This window comes from Salvelinus namaycush, chromosome 37, assembly GCF_016432855.1.
Source record: "Salvelinus namaycush isolate Seneca chromosome 37, SaNama_1.0, whole genome shotgun sequence".
Classification (NCBI taxonomy): domain Eukaryota; kingdom Metazoa; phylum Chordata; class Actinopteri; order Salmoniformes; family Salmonidae; genus Salvelinus; species Salvelinus namaycush.
In genome coordinates this window covers 5,589,393-5,610,046 of record NC_052343.1, presented here as the reverse complement: position 1 = coordinate 5,610,046, position 20,654 = coordinate 5,589,393, and the positions used below count along the sequence as shown (strand labels likewise).

The 20,654-nt window shown below is 45.1% G+C and overlaps 1 protein-coding gene across 1 annotated transcript in view; it reads left to right on the top strand.

The window, feature by feature from the left end:
• LOC120031237 (nuclear factor of activated T-cells, cytoplasmic 1-like) overlaps window positions 1-20,654 on the top strand; it is a 65,254-nt gene that overhangs the window by 26,817 nt on the left and 17,783 nt on the right. Inside the window, exons 6-8 of the mRNA XM_038976901.1 lie at window positions 4,451-4,506; window positions 6,890-7,022; window positions 18,076-18,735. Coding sequence (XP_038832829.1) covers window positions 4,451-4,506; window positions 6,890-7,022; window positions 18,076-18,735 — 849 coding nt within the window. The remainder of the gene's footprint in view (window positions 1-4,450; window positions 4,507-6,889; window positions 7,023-18,075; window positions 18,736-20,654) is intronic.

The following is a 20,654-nucleotide window of genomic DNA, read 5'->3' as shown; positions in this document are numbered from 1 at the left end:
TGGATGGTGGCACCGCGGGAGGGTTTAATGTGCCCAGAAACATAATGACTTCTACTTTTCAAATGCTAAAGCCGTCCCCATTGCTCTGCATCGAGGACCCGCAGGATGACTGATGCAAACAGAGTGTGCATGTGTGTGTGTGTGTGCATGTGTGTGTGTACATGTCTGTGTGTGTGCTGCCGCTGAGGGGTAGGGTAGCTAGTGTCTGGTAGCTAGCCTACGGGCCTGTTTGTGTGTTCAGTAGGAAGTGTTTTCAGTGACTCATCTGCGAAGGATTCCCTGAAGAGAGGCGAAGCGGAACAGACGAGAACAGAGGGGGAGGAGGAGAAGAGGGAAGGGGGCACAGGCAGGGTGAGACAAAGTGCTGTTCAGGAAAGCCAGGGGCAGGAGAGGCGGATATTGTCCACTAGTGGATGTCCTGTGTCCGTTCCTTGGGTGTGTTTCACATTGTTGACTCTCACTGTTGATTCTCACTGTTGACTCTATGCTTAGTGAGTGAGTTCCAACAAGATTTTGGAGATGGCTATTATCTTCGCACTCCAAGCTCTGAGACCGATATAAGTTATAAGGTTGTGTCCAGCGTGTCCACTGTTCTGTTCAGCCATACAGTACAGTGTCTGTGATATTTCACCCAAGTTTTGTTGAGAGAACTTTTGAAGTTATCACGTGATTAATAAGCACAATAATAAGCACGCTGTTACCCTTTGCATGCCCAATGCCCCATGCCCTCTTCCCCTCTGACTCAGGGGTAAAATATGATGTGGGTTGAGAGTGATCATAGTTGATGTGTTAACGGAGCATTGTTTTTCTGTTTTTGAGAGTCTCACACTCCTGTACCAGTAAGTACTGTTTTAGAGGCTTTAGGAGTGATTATTTTTCCTTTCCATATCTCAGAGACTTTCCATTTGCTTTTGTGTTGCTGCTCAGTTGGATTAGCTATGATGTCTATGTTATTTTTATTACGGTGGTGTGTGTGTGTGTGTGGGGGGGGTGTGTGTTTATGGGTGTGTTTGTGTTTGCGTGTGTGCATGTGTGTGTGTGAATGTGCATGCATGTGTGTGCGTTATGTCTTCGCTCAACCCTCTCGTTTTGGCACGGGAGCAGAAAGACATACCTGGTGCTCCTCGTTGAGTGTGTGTTCTGGCTTGCCCTGATTTCCATGCACGGAGGGAGTGGGGGAAGGAGGAGAGGAGGAAGGGAGTGCTGGGGAAAGCCTACACTCTGACTCAGAGGGGAGGGAGGGAATTCCCTTGTGAGCAGGATAGCTTTTACATCTGGTGTGATTGGAGCTGCGCCTTTGACGTCTGGAGCATACGGCACAGATATAGCTCCACAGCAGGGAAAGAGAAGTCAGGTCTACCCCCCCAGCCCATCACCTCTACCCTCGATCCCACTTCTTCCTGGATCCCCTAACTTTCCCACCCTACCACCCTGTTGACGGATTTGTCAGATTTCACCAGTATTAGGACTGGCAGGTACCAGGTGTCCTAGAGAAACAGAAGACAACCCCAGGTCTTATGTGGGACGGACCCTGTTTGGCAGGCGGTTTTGCCTGCTATTTTGGCTCCAAATTTACTGACGTTTTTTTTGCCAGACAGGTGGCAGCAGGAGTTTATCAAATGTGATAACTGACTGTATTATATAAACAGGAAAGAGGGATAGAGAGAGAGAAAATACACCCCCGAAATTATCTCTGGGAAGGACGAAAGTCGAAAAATACGGCTGGCTTGTTTCACGAGTGCCTCTGCAATTAAGTCGGGGCGAATCATATTTTCCATCCCCAAACCCACCAAAGTGAACATTCTTTGGCCAGTGGAAGATGTTGTTCTGTTGTTGGTATGCCCCCTTCTCTATGTTTTAGTAGGAGAGTTATCTCTCTCTCTCGCTATCTATCTCTTTCTCTCTGTCTCTCTGTGTTTGGGTGTAAACCAACCACAGGTCAGTACAGGGACACGTGTAAGAGAGGCCAGATAAGAATGGTTCTTCAATAAACACCAGAGTGGTCCCACCATCCTGTGTGGCGTTCCACATTGTGTCTCCTGTCATTAACCAAATCTCCAAGCAATTACTGTCGAGAAAGAAAACAAATGGGAGGTTATTGTTATTGTAGTCATGTGGGAGCATGTGCTGTATTATATGAATCATAGAATAAACATAGGGACTGTGTTGTGGTTAGACTGCTCAAACCTCTCTGTCATCTGTGTCCTGATGATGCTTCATTCATCAGTAGGTCCATTGTTGTGTGTTCCTTGTACAATGTGAGTCTTTTGGACTCTTCCCACCCGTTTAGACACAGTAAAAGGCAGCTGGCTGATCTTTCCCCAAAGGACTTTACTTGAGACAAAGGTGTGTGTGTGTGTGTGTGTGTGTGTGTGTGTGTGTGTGTGTGTGTGTGTGTGTGTGTGTGTGTGTGTGTGTGTGTGTGTGTGTGTGTGTGTGTGTGTGTGTGTGTGTGTGTGTGTGTGTGTGTGTGTGTGTGTGTGTGTGTGTGTGTGTGTGTAAATGTGTTGAGTGCAATTGTCATTGACCCGTATAGGGAGTTGCTATGCCTCCTACTACCACTGCTCTGTGTTGTGACCAGCCTGACAGAGGGAGAGTTTAGGAGGAGGCCGAGGTAGAGACGGAGATGGAGGGAGGGGTTGTGTGTGGGTGGGGGCTCTGCGAAGTAGGGAGGGGCGATGCCGTTGACGGAGCGGAAGCATTTTGCAGATGTTGCACAGAGAGAGAGAGGGCGAGAGAGAGAGAGAGAGAGAACGTAACGTTTTGTGGTTCAGTCTGGCGGCACTCTGACTTGAAAAGGTTTGCATGCCACATACGTGCCTGTCTCCCGATTCAGCAAAGGTGAAAGAGAGAGAAGAGGGGGAAATGACTGCTTTTGTTATTTTTGTTTAATCTTGCTGAACTCTTTCTAAAAGAGTAGGAGTGTCTGTTTCATTTCTGCTTCTGTAGAAGACAAACAGACAGCGGGTGAAAATGAGGTGAATCAAACGAGAATGTTAAAGAGGGGGAGAAGAAGAGAGAGGGGGAGGAAAAAAAAGAGAGTGAGAGAGAAATGGATGAAAAGAGAAAGAGAGCGAGAGAGAAGCCTGAAAAACATGTTTACTTGTGGAGGGTTGACGTCTAAGGTTTCCCCTCTTGGAGAGAGTCCCAGTGCAGGGGCGGGCGAGATTCCCTCTTGGTTCCCCAGATGTAATATGAGGAATGAGCATTCCCTATCATCTCTCACTCTCTTTGTCTCTCTCTTTCCCATCTCACAGCCTGACGAGCGTATCAGTTCCGTGGCACATCGTGATCACCTGCACATAGCATCGCAGCCATATAGACATACTAGTCACCCTACTGAAATATCACAGTGGTCTGTTTACTCACTTCATCTTTCTCTTCTCTCTTCATTTCTCTCACTTCTGCCTGAACTCCACATAAAGACATCTGTCTGTGATCTTTTTCGATGTCTGTTCTTCTCTTTTCCTCTTTTTTTTTAATATTGCTTTTGGAAACAGATACATTGTGACTTCCATCCTCCTAAGCTCTCTCCCAACCCCGGCTCCACCCTTCTTCATGAGTGATAGCAGGCCAAGCATGACTGGGATCTTTTCTTCCCTTTTTTTGTGCATTGTGAATAAATAAGACTTTGGGAGAACAATTTGGTGTGGAGACCACATCTTATTACTTGACTCTTCAGTTATACTAGCACAGCTGCCCAATGGCCATAACATATTTAGTCGTTGTTACTTCACACATATCTCACAGTCCTTGTTAAATTAGGACCACAAAGAATGATATAGTCAGCCAGTGCCATAGACATCAGGGCGGTGCCACAGACACACACTGGCACAATTGTATTGCCAGCCAACACTGCATGGTAGTGTCATAGACTAAACTATATTGCCAGCCAGCATGGCAGTGCCATACACACACAGACACTGGCAGTGACGCAGACACACAAAGGCTGGATATTGTCACTTCTATTTCTGACAGCCACTAACGAGTCATAGGCTTTAAGAAAATGTGCTGTGGTTTGGGCCTGATTGTATAAACAGAGCATGGAGCGTCTGTTCGCGAAGGTGTGGCATGAAATCCCGGAGAGACCCAAAGAATGTGAGAGAACTGCTACAGCTACAGACTCCCGGCAGCTGCTGCAGATCCCTGGGCTTTCATTGCATGACAGGGAGGCCTCGACACCACCACACACTCTCAAGATGAAACGAACAAAAGGCGTTTGTGAAGCAGAGTTAAAGCTGCAATATGTAACTTTTTGGCCGATCCGACCAAATTCACATAGAAATTGGAGTTATAGGTCTGTCATTCTCATTGAAAGCAAGTCTAAGAAGCAGTAGATCTGTTCTATGTGTGCTATTTCTATGCTCCCTGTTCGTAAGTTCCGTTTTTTGCAATGATATTGCGTGTGATTATGTAGTGTTTCATATTTTCTGTTGTCCTTCTTTTATAGATGGACACCACCTTTGGGAGACAGAAGCCAAAGTTGACAAGGACTCCTTCAAGTCTGTAAGTAGTCCTCAGTGTTTTCAGTAAAATACAGTACTGTATTAGTTGTAGTCCTGTTTTTAAGATTGAAAGTGTAAATTGGCTCAGCCATACATTCTATGCATCTTTCTCTTCCATTATATTACCTCTCTCTCTCTCTCTCTCTCTCTCTCTCTCTCTCTCTCTCTCTTTTCTTCTCCCCCCTCTCACCCCCTGTATTTCCTTCTCTCACCTCCCTCGCTTCCTCTTACTCATTTTGCTGATGTAATCTTTGCTAAGACATTACCACGGAGAGAGATTAGTCGTGTTGATTAGTCCATGCAATCCTGAATGGAATTTTCACACATTTTCTCTCTGTCCTCATTGGCAGACACAGTAAGCAGAGTGATTGCACCTAGAGCATCTTGCTTCCTCATCAACAAGCACCCCTCAATAAACACACACATTCACACGTGCACGCCAACACACACTTGTGTACGCGTACACACACACCCCACCACCACCTCTCTACTAGGTCATATTCATATTCATATTCACCATAGCAAACCACTTTGTAATGGCAAACTAAAAAGTATGTTTCTCATTGGACAAGTTTAGGTAGTCCCTCCCAGTTTCAGTACATTTTCTTCAGTTTGTTGCCTAATGAGTACTGATGCAAGCCTAGTTGCCCTACCAAACACTTCAGCCAGCATAACCAGACATTTAGTTCACTGTTCTTCTGGTTCAGGGAGGAGGAGCGCTTTAACACTTTGTCAGAGCTCGGCCTTCTGCTTGACGCCTGGCCAAGAGTGGATTATCCCCCTCTCTTTTTACCTGCTGTTTTCACGAGAGAAGTAATGAGAAAATAAACCAGTGCACCTTTCTACGGATGCCCAGTTACACATTTAGGCCTACATTCTGTTCATAAAAACAAGGCAAAGGGGATTCGTCAGAGGGGACGGTAAATGTTGTACGTGTCATAGAAAAGCTACATGTGCTTCCGGAGTTAATGAAGAAATACTTATGGTGAGGAGAGAGGTCTGCGCGAGTATGTGCTTGCCTGTGTGTGTCTGTGTCTTCGGGTGCACATTAGGGCGTGTGACGGCGATGTGTTTCAAATCATCCGTGCCCCCCTCCCTTTCTCTTCTCTTTCATCAGCTGGGTCTCACCATCCCTCGGTCTCCCTGTAAACGAACTGCTGTAATTGACAATTGCAGGGGTCGAGAATAAACCATCGCCCGTGGAACATGTGTTTCAATACGGCGGCATTTCAATGATGATGTTGTTTTTGTTGTCATGTGTTTTTACGTTCAGCCTCTCGTTATTGGCCTTAAGGGCTGGCTGATGTTAAAGCTAGTCCCACATGTTGGAACATTACAGTGAGGGGTTGGGTTAGGTTAGGTAGGTGAAAGACAAATAGTGCAGTGTGCTTATTTGGTGTGCCGACAAACAAGCCACAGTGTTACTGGCCTTTTCTCCCTTGCTGCCACCGGCCATGGTTAGGTCACCCATGCTCTGCCTGCCATATGTTTTCATTATTGCTGTTTGGATTGCGCTGCTCACTGCGTGGGAGGATGGGAGGAGAGGGGGATGGAGGGGGGTCATCGACACCTGTGTCTGTGCTGTCTTTGACCCCGTCAGTCTGGTGCAGACCCGGCCTATGAACAGACACACAGACACGTGGACAGACCCCACAAAATATGCTGGGAATGGCTTCCTGTTCTGCTCCTCCACCATATGGCCTGAGCTGGCCCCCAGAGAGAGAGAGAGAGAGAGAAAGAAACAGACAGGCTCTAGGCAGGCAGACACTCAGTCATGTCCCAATGGCGCCTTTGTCATGCACCTCAACCCCTGCTCTGCAGCCTCCAAAGTTCACGTCCGTCCAAGATTACGGAGGTCTCACCCTGGGCCTGGAGCGACGCGCTGATCAGGGGCTGTGAAAACAAGGCCAAAGACCCACATCTCTCCCGAGAGGTAGGGTTCAAACCCCAGGCCCTCAGGGCTTCAGACAGACACAAACAGGGGCGTGGTACACACTCTGGGGGTCATGCTGAGCCCATCCAGACTGGGCTGAAGACCCAGCTCAGAAAGCGTGTTCAGAACACTCCTCCAGGGTTCCCTGAAAGCGAAACAAGCATACCTGCTAATTAATGAGCTGACACTTACGTACACTTGGAGTTGTGTTTGTGTCTTAGGAGAGCATTGAAAGGGGTTGTAGGCCTAAGCTAGTGAAGTTCAAACTAAAATCTTCACCCTGCCATATTAGTCTGATTTCAGAATGTTTAGATAATGCATGTTTTCTGGACAGCTTTTTGAAAATCTGCTACGCACAACACAACACAGTATAGTGAGCAGTGATCTACAGTGCGCCTGGAGGGTTCGTACTGTACGTGTATCCATTCTGTGCTGTTTCTGTGTGTTGTAGACGGCGCTGGTAGTGGAGATCCCTCCCTACAGGAACCAGAGAATATCCAGCCCAGTGCAGGTCAACTTCTACGTCTGCAATGGCAAGAGAAAGAGGAGCCAATACCAGCGCTTCACCTACCTCTCCCCAAACGGTAACCCCACAAACCTTTAGGTTTAGCTCCTCGCTTACATGTGGTTTGGGGGTTTATTATCCCCGCTAGTTTTGCTTGATAACTTATAAAGGGGTCATACATGCTCATGCATTACTCCTTCCAGTGTTTCCTCCTAAATCATTTTGGCAGGTTGTGAAGGGTTGACTGACAGAGCCTCTGGGCAATGTTGACGTTAAGTTTGAGAAGTCAATCTCTGAAACGTCGACCTCACACACCACTCATGGATACATCCATCACACACAGCTCACGTTCTGTGCCCCCCAGTCTCCACATGTATAGTTGGCTTGACACATTGGAATGTGAAGAAGTTATTGGGATCCGGAGTCATTTCACAGCCTTACATCACCAACTAAATACCTCTCATTCGGGGCTCAGAGTAAATGTACATTTGCCAAATCGAAGTTGCATGCATAGACACATTGATATTGATTGGAAGCCATGGATGCTGCTAGAAGCAACATTGTTTAGGGTTTTATTGGCATGGGAAACACATGTTAACATTGCCAAAGCAAGTGAACTAGATAATAAACAAAAGTGGAATAAACAATAAAGAATAAGTTCCAAAAGAATAAAGACATTTCAAATGTCTCTCTTTATATCCCATGTTCAATTAAGAATCAGGTCCAGTAGGGCTGAAAGGCAGCCTTCACCTTTAAACTGACAACATGTGATTTTAAGACTCCCTAAACACTTCAATGATCACCCGCTGCTATTGTAGCCTGGAGGAGATAAGAAGCAATGATTCAGGCCTTTGGATGGGACTCAGAGAGAGAGAGACAGACCGCATCACCACCTTGACAACGAACAAAGGGCCCTATTTGGAGACGGTTGATGGGAGCTAGAGAGCGAATGAGAGAGTGAGTGAGAAAGAGGTTGAGAAAGGGAGGGGGGAGTAGAGAGGGAGAGACAGGACATTTTGAGGTGACCGACCCTAGCAGAGCGAGCGGTGGTGGGAGTTGAGGACAGACAAACTCTGGCCATATTTGGCAGCCCCGTACGAACCAGGGAGACAGACAAGGAGATAAGCTGTACAAGGAGAAGACGTATCACACTTTGACCGTTGCATCTTCAAGTCATTTTCACAGAGAGTCAACATGATCCAATTAACAGATGAATGGGGTGTGCTCTCTGTTACGATGCCAAATGAACTGGATTGCAGTGGGGACCACACAAGCAGGGGCAGTGTCTTTATGATGGAACATAACGTACCCCTCCAGTCACAGTCAAAGGCACTTACTGTGGTTCACCAGACCTTCTTATTTCTTGTTTTGATATTTATCCATGTATTGTAAACTGGGTGGGTTGAGCCCTGAATGCTGATTGTCTGAAAGCTGTGGTTTACCATTTTTTTTTTTTTACTGTTTTAATTACATTGGTAACAAGTTTATAATAGCAATAAGGCTCTTATAAACTTAGCCGTGGTATATTGGCTATATACCACACCTCCTCGGGCTTTAACGCTTAAATATCATTTATTCAACACGATAGTCAACAAGCGACAATAAATAGCTCGGATAATACTGAGTAGCAATAGTGGCGCATTTCGCTAACGAGCTAATTTCCGTCCGTAGTCCCTGAACGTCCCTGAGTTTACCACTCATCTAGTTTGAATCCATGTCTGCCTGCCCATTGGGCACGTGTCTGGGTGGAGTGGCGTCTTCTGCAAATGCAAGCAGAGCTGTTTCAACTGTGCCGAGGTAAAAGAGAAGCCCTAATTATATCCGTCCAAGATCAGATGCAGCTTGTCATCAAAGCAAAACAGATCTCTAAGTCAAATTGAGGATAATTATAACAGGGATATATACATGGCAAAGGAGAGGAAGACCTGGTTGTTTGCTTTTGAGGGTTTCACTGTGTGAGAGTGTTTCTGAACACGTAGATAGAGAGCCAACTCAGCACTGTGGCCAGGTAAGGGGGGTGGTGTGTGTGTGTGTGTGTGTGTGTGTGTGTGTGTGTGTGTGTGTGTGTGTGTGTGTGTGTGTGTGTGTGTGTGTGTGTGTGTGTGTGTGTGTGTGTGTGTGTGTGTGTGTGTGTGTGTGTGTGTGTGTGTGTGTGTGTGTGTTGCATAGAGGTTGCTCTCATCTCTTCCTCCTTCGCCCATCTGAGCGGCGCTTCCTGCCCACTTTAAACACAGTCGTGGTCGTCACTTATGCTTTCTAAAAAGAACATCTCGTTCACGCTCGGGTGTGTGCTCGTCTATAAAAAGGCAAAACCGCCACTTAAAATAGCCCAGCTTGTTTGAAAAGAAACAAACGATGTGCTGTCCACCGATCGCGATTGAAAACAACTTGTATTTTCCACTGGAGTCACGTGATGTTTGCTCTACTCATTCATGTGAAAACATAATCAGACAAGTGTGTGAAAAGGTCTATTGAACCTGTTGACGGCCCAAAGCTTTCACTGTGGCACCTCAAACATGTACGGCGTAGCTAAATGCCCAAGTAAGGAAACAAGAGATAACATGTATTTGAATGGTCTCCTCTCCATCTTATAAAGAGGACAGTCATATCTCACGGGAGAGGCATTGTTTCTGTCGTGTAAACATCATCTGATTCGTATCTCCCCTTTGGTTTAGTCACGCCACTCAGAGCTAGTTCGGATATTATTATCAGATGCAGTCTGGAGGATTGGAAACGATTGAGTCTTTGCCAGGTTTGACAGGTAAAGATAAGCTTGAATGACAAGGCATGTCATAGGCCTGTTATGTCCTACACAAGCAAGAAAGGAGTAGCAGAATTGAACCGTTTCTTATTCCAGATGTTATCTGGAATATTCTTCCCAATTTCATACAGGGAGTATTTCAAATGGGCAATTAGCATGGTAATATTGCTGTTGCATATTGACGCCAAACAATAGAATGAAGATTGTCTTGTGAAAATTGCTTTTATTGTCTTTGTGTTTCTCAAAATGCTCTTCATTGTCCTCACTTTCCTTTACAATGTCACGCTAGTCCAATGGATTTGATGACTAAAGCTTAGTAAGCCTGTCCGGAAAGTGCATTAGCATGAGTTACAATTTGAGAGGAGAAAGATCCAAGAATGTAAGCAATATGTCACTCTGAAGTTATTCCTTTTTGTGGACTCTAAAATGAGCTGTTGGCAGCAGTTCTGGTTTGTATAAATCACCACATATCCGATGTTGCGACGAACATACAGCACAAGTGTCCTTGTCTACATCCTAGTGTGTGTGTGTGTGTGTGAGTGTTGCTTTTCAGTTTCCGAGCTCTTGTCCAAATCATTCTTGCGTGAGTGAAGACGTGACACGCCGTCCTTTTCTTCTCCTTAAATAAGAAACCGTTTCACGGAACCACATAAAACAACAAACGAAAGCCCGACCAAAGTCAGTTCTCGGAATGCCTTTCATTTCACAAGCCGTTTGGAGGTTCCTGCTGTAGATCGGGTTCTATTGTTAACACCAGCGGGGGCTGCTGCTGATTCCTGGCCGTAGGTTTGTGGTCTGAGACATGGGAGGGAGGAGAGAGAGGGGTATGTTCAGACGAAACAAGAGAGACACATACATGAAAACTTCACGAACCGCACGCCTTGAACTTCTCCCCAAAGATGTGTCATGTTAGCTAAACTGTAGACTGAGACGTTTCCTTGTTTCCAAGTTAGGACAGTGACAGACATACACACACACACATAAACACTCGCAGACACACTCCCACACACATTTACATGGCCTACGTAGACTAGGACACCAGCCGTCAGCCAGATTGTGACCACAGTGGGACGTAGTGAATTAGACACCAGCGAGTTGATGACTACCACCATGAAGCCCCACCTGCTCCATTCTGAATATCAGAGATACAGCTAGCATACTTTTTCCTAACCACATGACCTGACCGGGAAAAACTCTGGGCCCTGGTGGTCGTCTGCTAAAACTAGGGCCTGAAGTTTTTCCTAGTCAGGTCACATGGTCAGGAAAAACTCAGGACCCTAGATATAATGCATTGGGCACAGTCTTTCCACAGTGCAATCAAACCAGCTCTTTTATGGAGACAGTAGAGCATCCACTCCATAGTTCCACTCTGAGAGCAGAGCAGCCAATCGTAATGAGAATCAGAGTGCATCGCAGAAAACCCGCTTGCCCGGCTGTCTCTTCCCTTCACACGACAACCTGCCGGGCCTCGGCCCTCAGTGCTCAACACCCCACAAACCCGTCCTCGAACCCTCACCCCCATCCCTGGGAGGAAACCAGTTCCTAATAAATACTCCGATGAGGCCAGATCACTTTAATGCGAGCAGACAGACACAGACAGCCAGAGATGGGGAGAAAAACATGTGCAGAGCGTAAACTGTCTGTCGGCCATAACCCGCAGGTTGGGAGGAAATAGAAGCCAGCTGGGGATGGGACTCACAGAGTGAATCTGCTTCCATGGAACTGGGAAGGGGCAGCGTGTGTGTTTGGAGGGACACACACACAGATAGCTAGAAGGCGTGGACAGAGAGACTGGGCAGGAGACAGCTTGAGGAATGATCGGTTAGAGTGGGGGAGACAAATAGAGCTGGATGGAGGCGAGAAGAGAGGGATCCCTCAAAGGATCCCTCTGTATCTCATTCTGCAGATAGGAGAAGGGGAATGTGTGACAGAGCGTGTGAGTCTCCGGGAAAGTGGGAGACGGTGAGACAATGAAGCTGTCCTTGAATTACAGAATAAATCAGATTGCTAAATATGCTATTACTATGTATGTAGGGTTTACACTTTTGGGACTATTCCATTGGCTCCATTGCAATAGGCAAGCTTCATCAAATGCAGCTAAAGTATAGAAAACAGAAAACAAATACTAGACCTAGCGTGAACCCGGCTCGGGGGTATGGAGAGCCTGTTACAAGGCCCAGTATGATATTCCCTAGTAAGTGTATGGTGGTGTCATCCTGGGACTTTCCTAAGGATACAGACCTTACCTAGGGAGCCTCTAAGACAGATGGGCCGGCCCTGTGGCTCTGACAAGACTGACGTAAATAGGCTTCCCACTGGGTAATCACACCAGCTCATCTCTCCCCAAAGGAGACTGGGGGTGTGAAAGTTAATCTCTCAGTTACGTCCTGTCCCAACAATAATAACATCATAACACCATGATAGGAATGGTTTTTCATCTGATCAAAACACTCATTTATTCAGACAATGGAAGTAAAAATGCTTATTAGTATTATTACGCCTTCATCAGGATTTACTTATTCTTACTTTGTTAGTAAAAAGTAACTATCAAAAGAAATACATTTATGATGGCCAATTTGTAGGCTGAATAGAGTGTCAGAAGACATTTAGTAGACTGAATAGAGTGTCAGAAGACATTTAGTAGACTGAATAGAGTGTCAGAAGACATTTAGTAGACTGAATAGAGTGTCAGAAGACATTTAGTAGGCTGAATAGTGTCAGAAGACATTTAGTAGGCTGAATAGAGTGTCAGAAGACATTTAGTAGGCTGAATAGAGTGTCAGAAGACATTTAGTAGGCTGAATAGTGCCAGAAGACATTTAGTAGGCTGAATAGTGTCAGAAGACATTTAGTAGGCTGAATAGTGTCAGAAGACATTTAGTAGGCTGAATAGAGTGTCAGAAGACATTTAGTAGGCTGAATAGAGTGTCAGAAGACATTTAGTAGGCTGAATAGAGTGTCAGAAGACATTTAGTAGGCTGAATAGAGTGTCAGAAGACATTTAGTAGGCTGAATAGTGTCAGAATACATCTAGTAGGCGGAATAGAGTGTCAGAAGACATTTAGTAGGCTGAATAGAGTGTCAGAAGACATTTAGTAGGCTGAATAGTGTCAGAAGACATTTAGTAGGCTGAATAGAGTGTCAGAAGACATTTAGTAGGCTGAATAGTGTCAGAAGACATTTAGTAGGCTGAATAGAGTGTCAGAAGACATTTAGTAGGCTGAATAGAGTGTCAGAAGACATTTAGTAGGCTGAATAGTGTCAGAATACATCTAGTAGGCGGAATAGAGTGTCAGAATACATTTAGTAGGCTGAATAGAGTGTCAGAAGACATTTAGTAGGCTGAATAGTGTCAGAAGACATTTAGTAGGCTGAATAGAGTGTCAGAAGACATTTAGTAGGCTGAATAGTGTCAGAAGACATTTAGTAGGCTGAATAGAGTGTCAGAAGACATTTAGTAGGCTGAATAGTGTCAGAAGACATTTAGTAGGCTGAATAGAGTGTCAGAAGACATTTAATAGGCTGAATAGAGTGTCAGAAGACATTTAGTAGGCTGACTAGTGTCAGAAGACATTTAGTAGGCTGAATAGAGTGTCAGAAGACATTTAGTAGGCTGAATAGAGTGTCAGAAGACATTTAGTAAGCTGAATAGTGTCAGAAGACATTTAGTAGACTGAATAGAGTGTCAGAAGACATTTAGTAGGCTGAATAGTGTCAGAAGACATTTAGTAGGCTGAATAGAGTGTCAGAAGACATTTAGTAGGCTGAATAGAGTGTCAGAAGACATTTAGTAGGCTGAATAGAGTGTCAGAAGACATTTAGTAGACTGAATAGAGTGTCAGAAGACATTTAGTAGACTGAATAGTGTCAGAAGACATTTAGTAGGCTGAATAGAGTGTCAGAAGACATTTAGTAGGCTGAATAGAGTGTCAGAAGACATTTAGTAGGCTGAATAGTGTCAGAAGACATTTAGTAGGCTGAATAGTGTCAGAAGACATTTAGTAGGCTGAATAGAGAGTCAGAAGACATTTAGTAGGCTGAATAGAGTGTCAGAAGACATTTAGTAGGCTGAATAGAGTGTCAGAAGACATTTAGTAGGCTGAATAGTGTCAGAATACATCTAGTAGGCGGAATAGAGTGTCAGAAGACATTTAGTAGGCTGAATAGAGTGTCAGAAGACATTTAGTAGGCTGAATAGTGTCAGAAGACATTTAGTAGGCTGAATAGAGTTTCAGAAGACATTTAGTAGGCTGAATAGTGTCAGAAGACATTTAGTAGGCTGAATAGAGTGTCAGAAGACATTTAGTAGGCTGAATAGAGTGTCAGAAGACATTTAGTAGTCTGAATAGAGTGTCAGAAGACATTTAGTAGGCTGAATAGTGTCAGAAGACATTTAGTAGGCTGAATAGTGTCAGAAGACATTTAGTAGGCTGAATAGAGTGTCAGAAGACATTTAGTAGGCTGAATAGGGTGTCAGAAGACATTTAGTAGGCTGAATAGTGTCAGAAGACATTTAGTAGGCTGAATAGAGTGTCAGAAGACATTTAGTAGGCTGAATAGTGTCAGAATACATCTAGTAGGCTGAATAGAGTGTCAGAAGACATTTAGTAGGCTGAATAGAGTGTCAGAAGACATTTAGTAGGCTGAATAGTGTCAGAAGACATTTAGTAGGCTGAATAGTGTCAGAAGACATTTAGTAGACTGAATAGTGTCAGAAGACATTTAGTAGGCTGAATAGAGTGTCAGAAGACATTTAGTAGGCTGAATAGAGTGTCAGAAGACATTTAGTAGGCTGAATAGTGTCAGAAGACATTTAGTAGGCTGAATAGTGTCAGAAGACATTTAGTAGGCTGAATAGAGTGTCAGAAGACATTTAGTAGGCTGAATAGTGTCAGAAGACATTTAGTAGGCTGAATAGTGTCAGAAGACATTTAGTAGGCTGAATAGAGTGTCAGAAGACATTTAGTAGGCTGAATAGAGTGTCAGAAGACATTTAGTAGGCTGAATAGTGTCAGAAGACATCTAGTAGGCTGAATAGAGTGTCAGAAGACATTTAATAGGCTGAATAGAGTGTCAGAAGACATTTAGTAGGCTGAATAGTGTCAGAAGACATCTAGTAGACTGAATAGAGTGTCAGAAGACATTTAGTAGGCTGAATAGAGTGTCAGAAGACATTTAGTAGGCTGAATAGTGTCAGAAGACATTTAGTAGGCTGAATAGAGTGTCAGAAGACATTTAGTAGGCTGAATAGTGTCAGAAGACATTTAGTAGGCTGAATAGAGTGTCAGAAGACATTTAGTAGTCTGAATAGAGTGTCAGAAGACATTTAGTAGGCTGAATAGTGTCAGAAGACATTTAGTAGGCTGAATAGAGTGTCAGGAGACATTTAGTAGGCTGAATAGTGTCAGAAGACATCTAGTAGGCTGAATAGAGTGTCAGAAGACATTTAGTAGGCTGAATAGTGTCAGAAGACATTTAGTAGGCTGAATAGAGTGTCAGAAGACATTTAGTAGGCTGAATAGATTGTCAGAAGACATTTAGTAGGCTGAATCGTGTCAGAATACATTTAGTAGGCTGAATAGAGTGTCAGAAGACATTTAGTAGGCTGAATAGAGTGTCAGAAGACATTTAGTAGTCTGAATAGAGTGTCAGAAGACATTTAGTAGGCTGAATAGTGTCAGAAGACATTTAGTAGGCTGAATAGTGTCAGAAGACATTTAGTAGGCTGAATAGAGTGTCAGAAGACATTTAGTAGGCTGAATAGGGTGTCAGAAGACATTTAGTAGGCTGAATAGTGTCAGAAGACATTTAGTAGGCTGAATAGAGTGTCAGAAGACATTTAGTAGGCTGAATAGTGTCAGAATACATCTAGTAGGCTGAATAGAGTGTCAGAAGACATTTAGTAGGCTGAATAGAGTGTCAGAAGACATTTAGTAGGCTGAATAGTGTCAGAAGACATTTAGTAGGCTGAATAGAGTGTCAGAAGACATTTAGTAGGCTGAATAGTGTCAGAAGACATTTAGTAGGCTGAATAGAGTGTCAGAAGACATTTAGTAGGCTGAATAGAGTGTCAGAAGACATTTAGTAGTCTGAATAGAGTGTCAGAAGACATTTAGTAGGCTGAATAGTGTCAGAAGACATTTAGTAGGCTGAATAGTGTCAGAAGACATTTAGTAGACTGAATAGTGTCAGAAGACATTTAGTAGGCTGAATAGAGTGTCAGAAGACATTTAGTAGGCTGAATAGAGTGTCAGAAGACATTTAGTAGGCTGAATAGTGTCAGAAGACATTTAGTAGGCTGAATAGTGTCAGAAGACATTTAGTAGGCTGAATAGAGTGTCAGAAGACATTTAGTAGGCTGAATAGTGTCAGAAGACATCTAGTAGGCTGAATAGAGTGTCAGAAGACATTTAATAGGCTGAATAGAGTGTCAGAAGACATTTAGTAGGCTGAATAGTGTCAGAAGACATCTAGTAGACTGAATAGAGTGTCAGAAGACATTTAGTAGGCTGAATAGAGTGTCAGAAGACATTTAGTAGGCTGAATAGTGTCAGAAGACATTTAGTAGGCTGAATAGAGTGTCAGAAGACATTTAGTAGGCTGAATAGTGTCAGAAGACATTTAGTAGGCTGAATAGAGTGTCAGAAGACATTTAGTAGTCTGAATAGAGTGTCAGAAGACATTTAGTAGGCTGAATAGTGTCAGAAGACATTTAGTAGGCTGAATAGAGTGTCAGGAGACATTTAGTAGGCTGAATAGAGTGTCAGAATACATCTAGTAGGCTGAATAGAGTGTCAGAAGACATTTAGTAGGCTGGATAGTGTCAGAAGACATTTAGTAGGCTGAATAGAGTGTCAGAAGACATTTAGTAGGCTGAATAGATTGTCAGAAGACATTTAGTAGGCTGAATCGTGTCAGAAGACATTTAGTAGGCTGAATAGAGTGTCAGAAGACATTTAGTAGGATGAATAGGGTGTCAGAAGACATTTAGTAGGCTGAATAGAGTGTCAGAAGACATTTAGTAGGCTGAATAGAGTGTCAGAAGACATTTAGTAGGCTGAATTGAGTGTCAGAAGACATTTAGTAGGCTGAATAGTATCAGAAGACATTTAGTAGGCTGAATAGAGTGTCAGAAGACATTTAGTAGGCTGAATAGAGTGTCAGAAGACATTTAGTAGGCTGAATAGAGTGTCAGAAGACATTTAGTAGGCTGAATAGAGTGTCAGAAGACATTTAGTAGTCTGAATAGAGTGTCAGAAGACATTTAGAGTGATTCAGACTTTGCCAAAACACTTATGATTGGCATCAAACACTAACCACACCCATTAACACATTTAACTGTGTGCAGAAATAGCAACAGACAGTGCATGTATTGTGACTCAGATGCTTTTTGTTATTCATCTGGGTGTCTTAATTCAAGCCTAGTTGTATCACAGTACTCGTGGCAGAACCGGAGCACGTTGGGGTTTATAAAGGGTTTCCTTAGAGCAACTGGGCCGTCCTTAGGGTTTGGGTCTTTGTGTGTGTGTGTTTAAGATATGTTTAAATATTCAATAAATAGTGCACACGTCATGGTCAGTCTCCGAAAGATGCAAACTGATCTTGATCGCACATCCAGGAAACCTAGTGTGCGTTGACTGTCAGTCAAAACTAATCAGGAAATGGTGGAAACATCTCCCAAATGGACTCTGAGTGAGTTGGAAGACGGCGGCATGAGCAAGTGGGGTCATAGCACTCTCCTCCTGCATTAGCTGAAGTTAGAGCTCCTGAAACCGCAGGCATACCATACTCTCTTAAGGAGCACGGACCACCCCAATCAAATCATCCTTTCTCTCTCTCTCTCTCTCTCTCTCTCTCTCTCTCTCTCTCTCTCTCTCTCGCTCTCTCTCTCTCTCTCTCTCTCTTTTTTTGTCCTGAGAGCAACAATTGCTTTCGGGGCATGGAGGCCTAGGGGTCCCGGGCTCCTGCAGCAGCAGCCCAGCCGCTTTAAAGCACTCTTTCATAGGATATCAGAGCTGAAGGAGAGTCCAAAGAAAATAGCGCCGTTTCATGATTAGAGCCAGCTGTGGCTTTCTGCTCTGATGACTCATCTATTTTTTCTTTTTTTTTCTTTTTTTTTTGGGGTGGGGGGGTGGTTCTGAGCTGGCGTTTGAGAGGCCCAGCCAATGACACAGAGTCTCTTTTAATCGGCGGTTGTTTGTTTGGTTTTGGAGGGTATCCTACCCACAATCCATCTCACTACACCAACTCCTTTACTCATATACTCAGACACTCAGTTGCTCATTCAGCCACGTGGACCTACCTCACGTTTCTAATCTCTCTTCTCTCTCTCTCTCTCTCTCTCTCCCTCCCTCTCTCTCTCTTTTTCCAGTCCCGATAATAAAGACAGAACCGAATGATGAATATGAGCCTCTGGGGGCTCATTCCAAGCCTTACTATGGCCAACCCAGGCTCACTCCTATCATACCTGTGGGGGACGCTGACACCTGCCTGGTCGGGGTTTATCCTCCCTGCCCGCCTTGCCATGGCAGCATTGGCAGCATGCCCGCCTCCTCCCCAAGTTCCAGCCCAACACTCCACGACCTGTCCCCCGTGTCTTACCCCAAGTGCCTCTCCACCAGCCCTACGCACGCCCACAACGGTCTCTTGGCGTCCGCCATCCAGGAGACGCCAGGGCAGTGCCCAGCGCCGCTGGTCTGCCCTTCCTCACCCGACCAAGCTCCACTGGGCATGCTCCACTCCCAGGGCAGCAGCCCGCATCACCTTGGTAGCCCCGGTCCCCATGGCTACCACCCGCTCTACCCCAACAGCAGCCCCTCCACCTCCCCTGAGTCCCTCCCCTCCACTCCAGGGGTGGCAGCAGAGAGCCCGTTCGCCCAGGCACCACCTTACAGCCCCACCCAGGGACAGAGCCAGACCCAGGCCAGGATCAGCCCTCCCAACCTGCTGCCGGTAGATGCCAGCCCCCCCTCCCTAGCCGTCACCGTCAAGCGGGAACCCCAGGATCTGGACCAGATGTACCTGGACGATGGTGAGTCACAAGAACAAGGTGTATCTACCTAGACATGTCAATCAAAGCTCTCTATTAGCTAGTGACATCACATCATCATCGTCATTATCACATTAGTGTTGTTTTTCCTTATGAAAACACAGGGTCATAAAAAATACGATTCTCGTTTCTCTCTAGAACGTTCCATTTACAGTGCACATTACATTAACTTTACACCTTTGCTTATCTACACACCCACACCCACCCACACCCTTTCCCCTGCATCTCCCTCTTTCCTGGCGAATTGCAGCGCTATCAACCACGGGTTTACGTCAGATTTGTTAATGTTAGACATTCCAGATTAATTTTGTTTTTCGCAACTACCGTGTGTGCTGTCCGAGTTAGTAGCGGTGTTATTTTAACAGTCAATTGGGCCTTGATGGGATTTCGAAACAATCTGTCAAAACATCAGAAGCAGCGAGGTCGGGCAGGGAGCAAGAGAACAAAAACAGTGGCGCACGCGTGCCGGACCCGACTGTTGACACAAGAACTAATGAAGGAAGCAAAACAATGGGTAGGGGTTTCCTGAGCTGCAACGCTTTTTTTCCCCCCTCGCTGCGAGGGATGTCAGGAGGCAAGAGGCACTTTGTTTTCCCGTGTTTTCCCTGCGGAGAGTGTAGTGTTGGAGCTGACGTCATCGAGGGAGGCTGGGGAGGCTGGGGGGGTCACCAGAGCTCCACTGGATGTGAGCCCAGGCACAGCCAGGGGAATGGAGGAACGCAGCGTTTGTGTGTAGAACCCCTATTAACTCTCCATGTGCCCCCCCCCCCCCCCCCCCCCCCCCCCCCTCCTCATAATCGTCCCTCCCTCTGGTCACTCCCAGCCTGTTATGGCCCTGTCGGGGTTGCTCATCACATTGTTGTTATGCTCTGATTGTGCGGTGCGCGGCATCCGTGGCGGTATCCGTGGCGGTATGCCAGAAGAGATAAAGTCCCCCTGCATCCAAACAGGGGGAACAAGGCGAGTCCCCACTCTACTCAGGAACATCACTCTTCCTGTGCACCTTTTGTTTCACTCCTACTGTAAACATTTGGGGCGGCAGGTATCCTAGTGGTTAGAGGGTTGGACTTGTAACCGAAAGGTTGCAAGATCGAATCCTCGAACTGACAAGATGAAAATCTGTCGTTCTTCCCCTGAACAAGGCAGTTAACCCACTGTCCCTAGGCTGTCATTGAAAATAAGAATTTGTTCTTAACTGACTTGCCTAGTTAAACAAAGGTAAAATAAAAAAAATTGCTGTGTGTGTGTGTGTGTGTGTGTGTGTGTGTGTGTGTGTGTGTGTGTGTGTGTGTGTGTGTGTGTGTGTGTGCGCTTCAGAGCCAAGGGAGCACAGGGGTGCTGGGCATTGGGGATCAAGGGGTTTAGTAGCAGAGTTGGAATTGAGTTGAAATGTGGTTGTCAGGAAATCTGTCCGTCCTGTTAGTCCTCACCTCGTAAACAGACAATAGCGAGAACTGAGGACTTCTGCCTCCATAAAACGAGCACAACACTCAAAAAGGCCATTCTACAAGTCTTTGTCACTTCACACATCCAGAACTAGCATTTATCTTCTGACTCCGCGCCAGCTCCTGACATATTTCCCCTTACAGTACGTTGAAACAAGAGGACACTGGAGCTAAATTACGATTAGCATTGTCATGTACATGTCTAATTCCTTTTCAAACTTCTCAGCAGTTATGGCAGGCAAAGGAGCCAGAGTATGAGAATTAATCGAATAAGAGTGAAACTCAAGCTTTATTTTGCGCTAGGTAAAAGGTTGTTAGAGGGTCATTTTACGCCATAATTTGTACAGTATGGAAATATTCAACATTTGCCCTCTGCTTAAGTTATAACCCTTAAGTAGTAACCATGTCTTCATGCTCCACCACCCCATCCACTGTCACTTTAGCGGTGACCATATC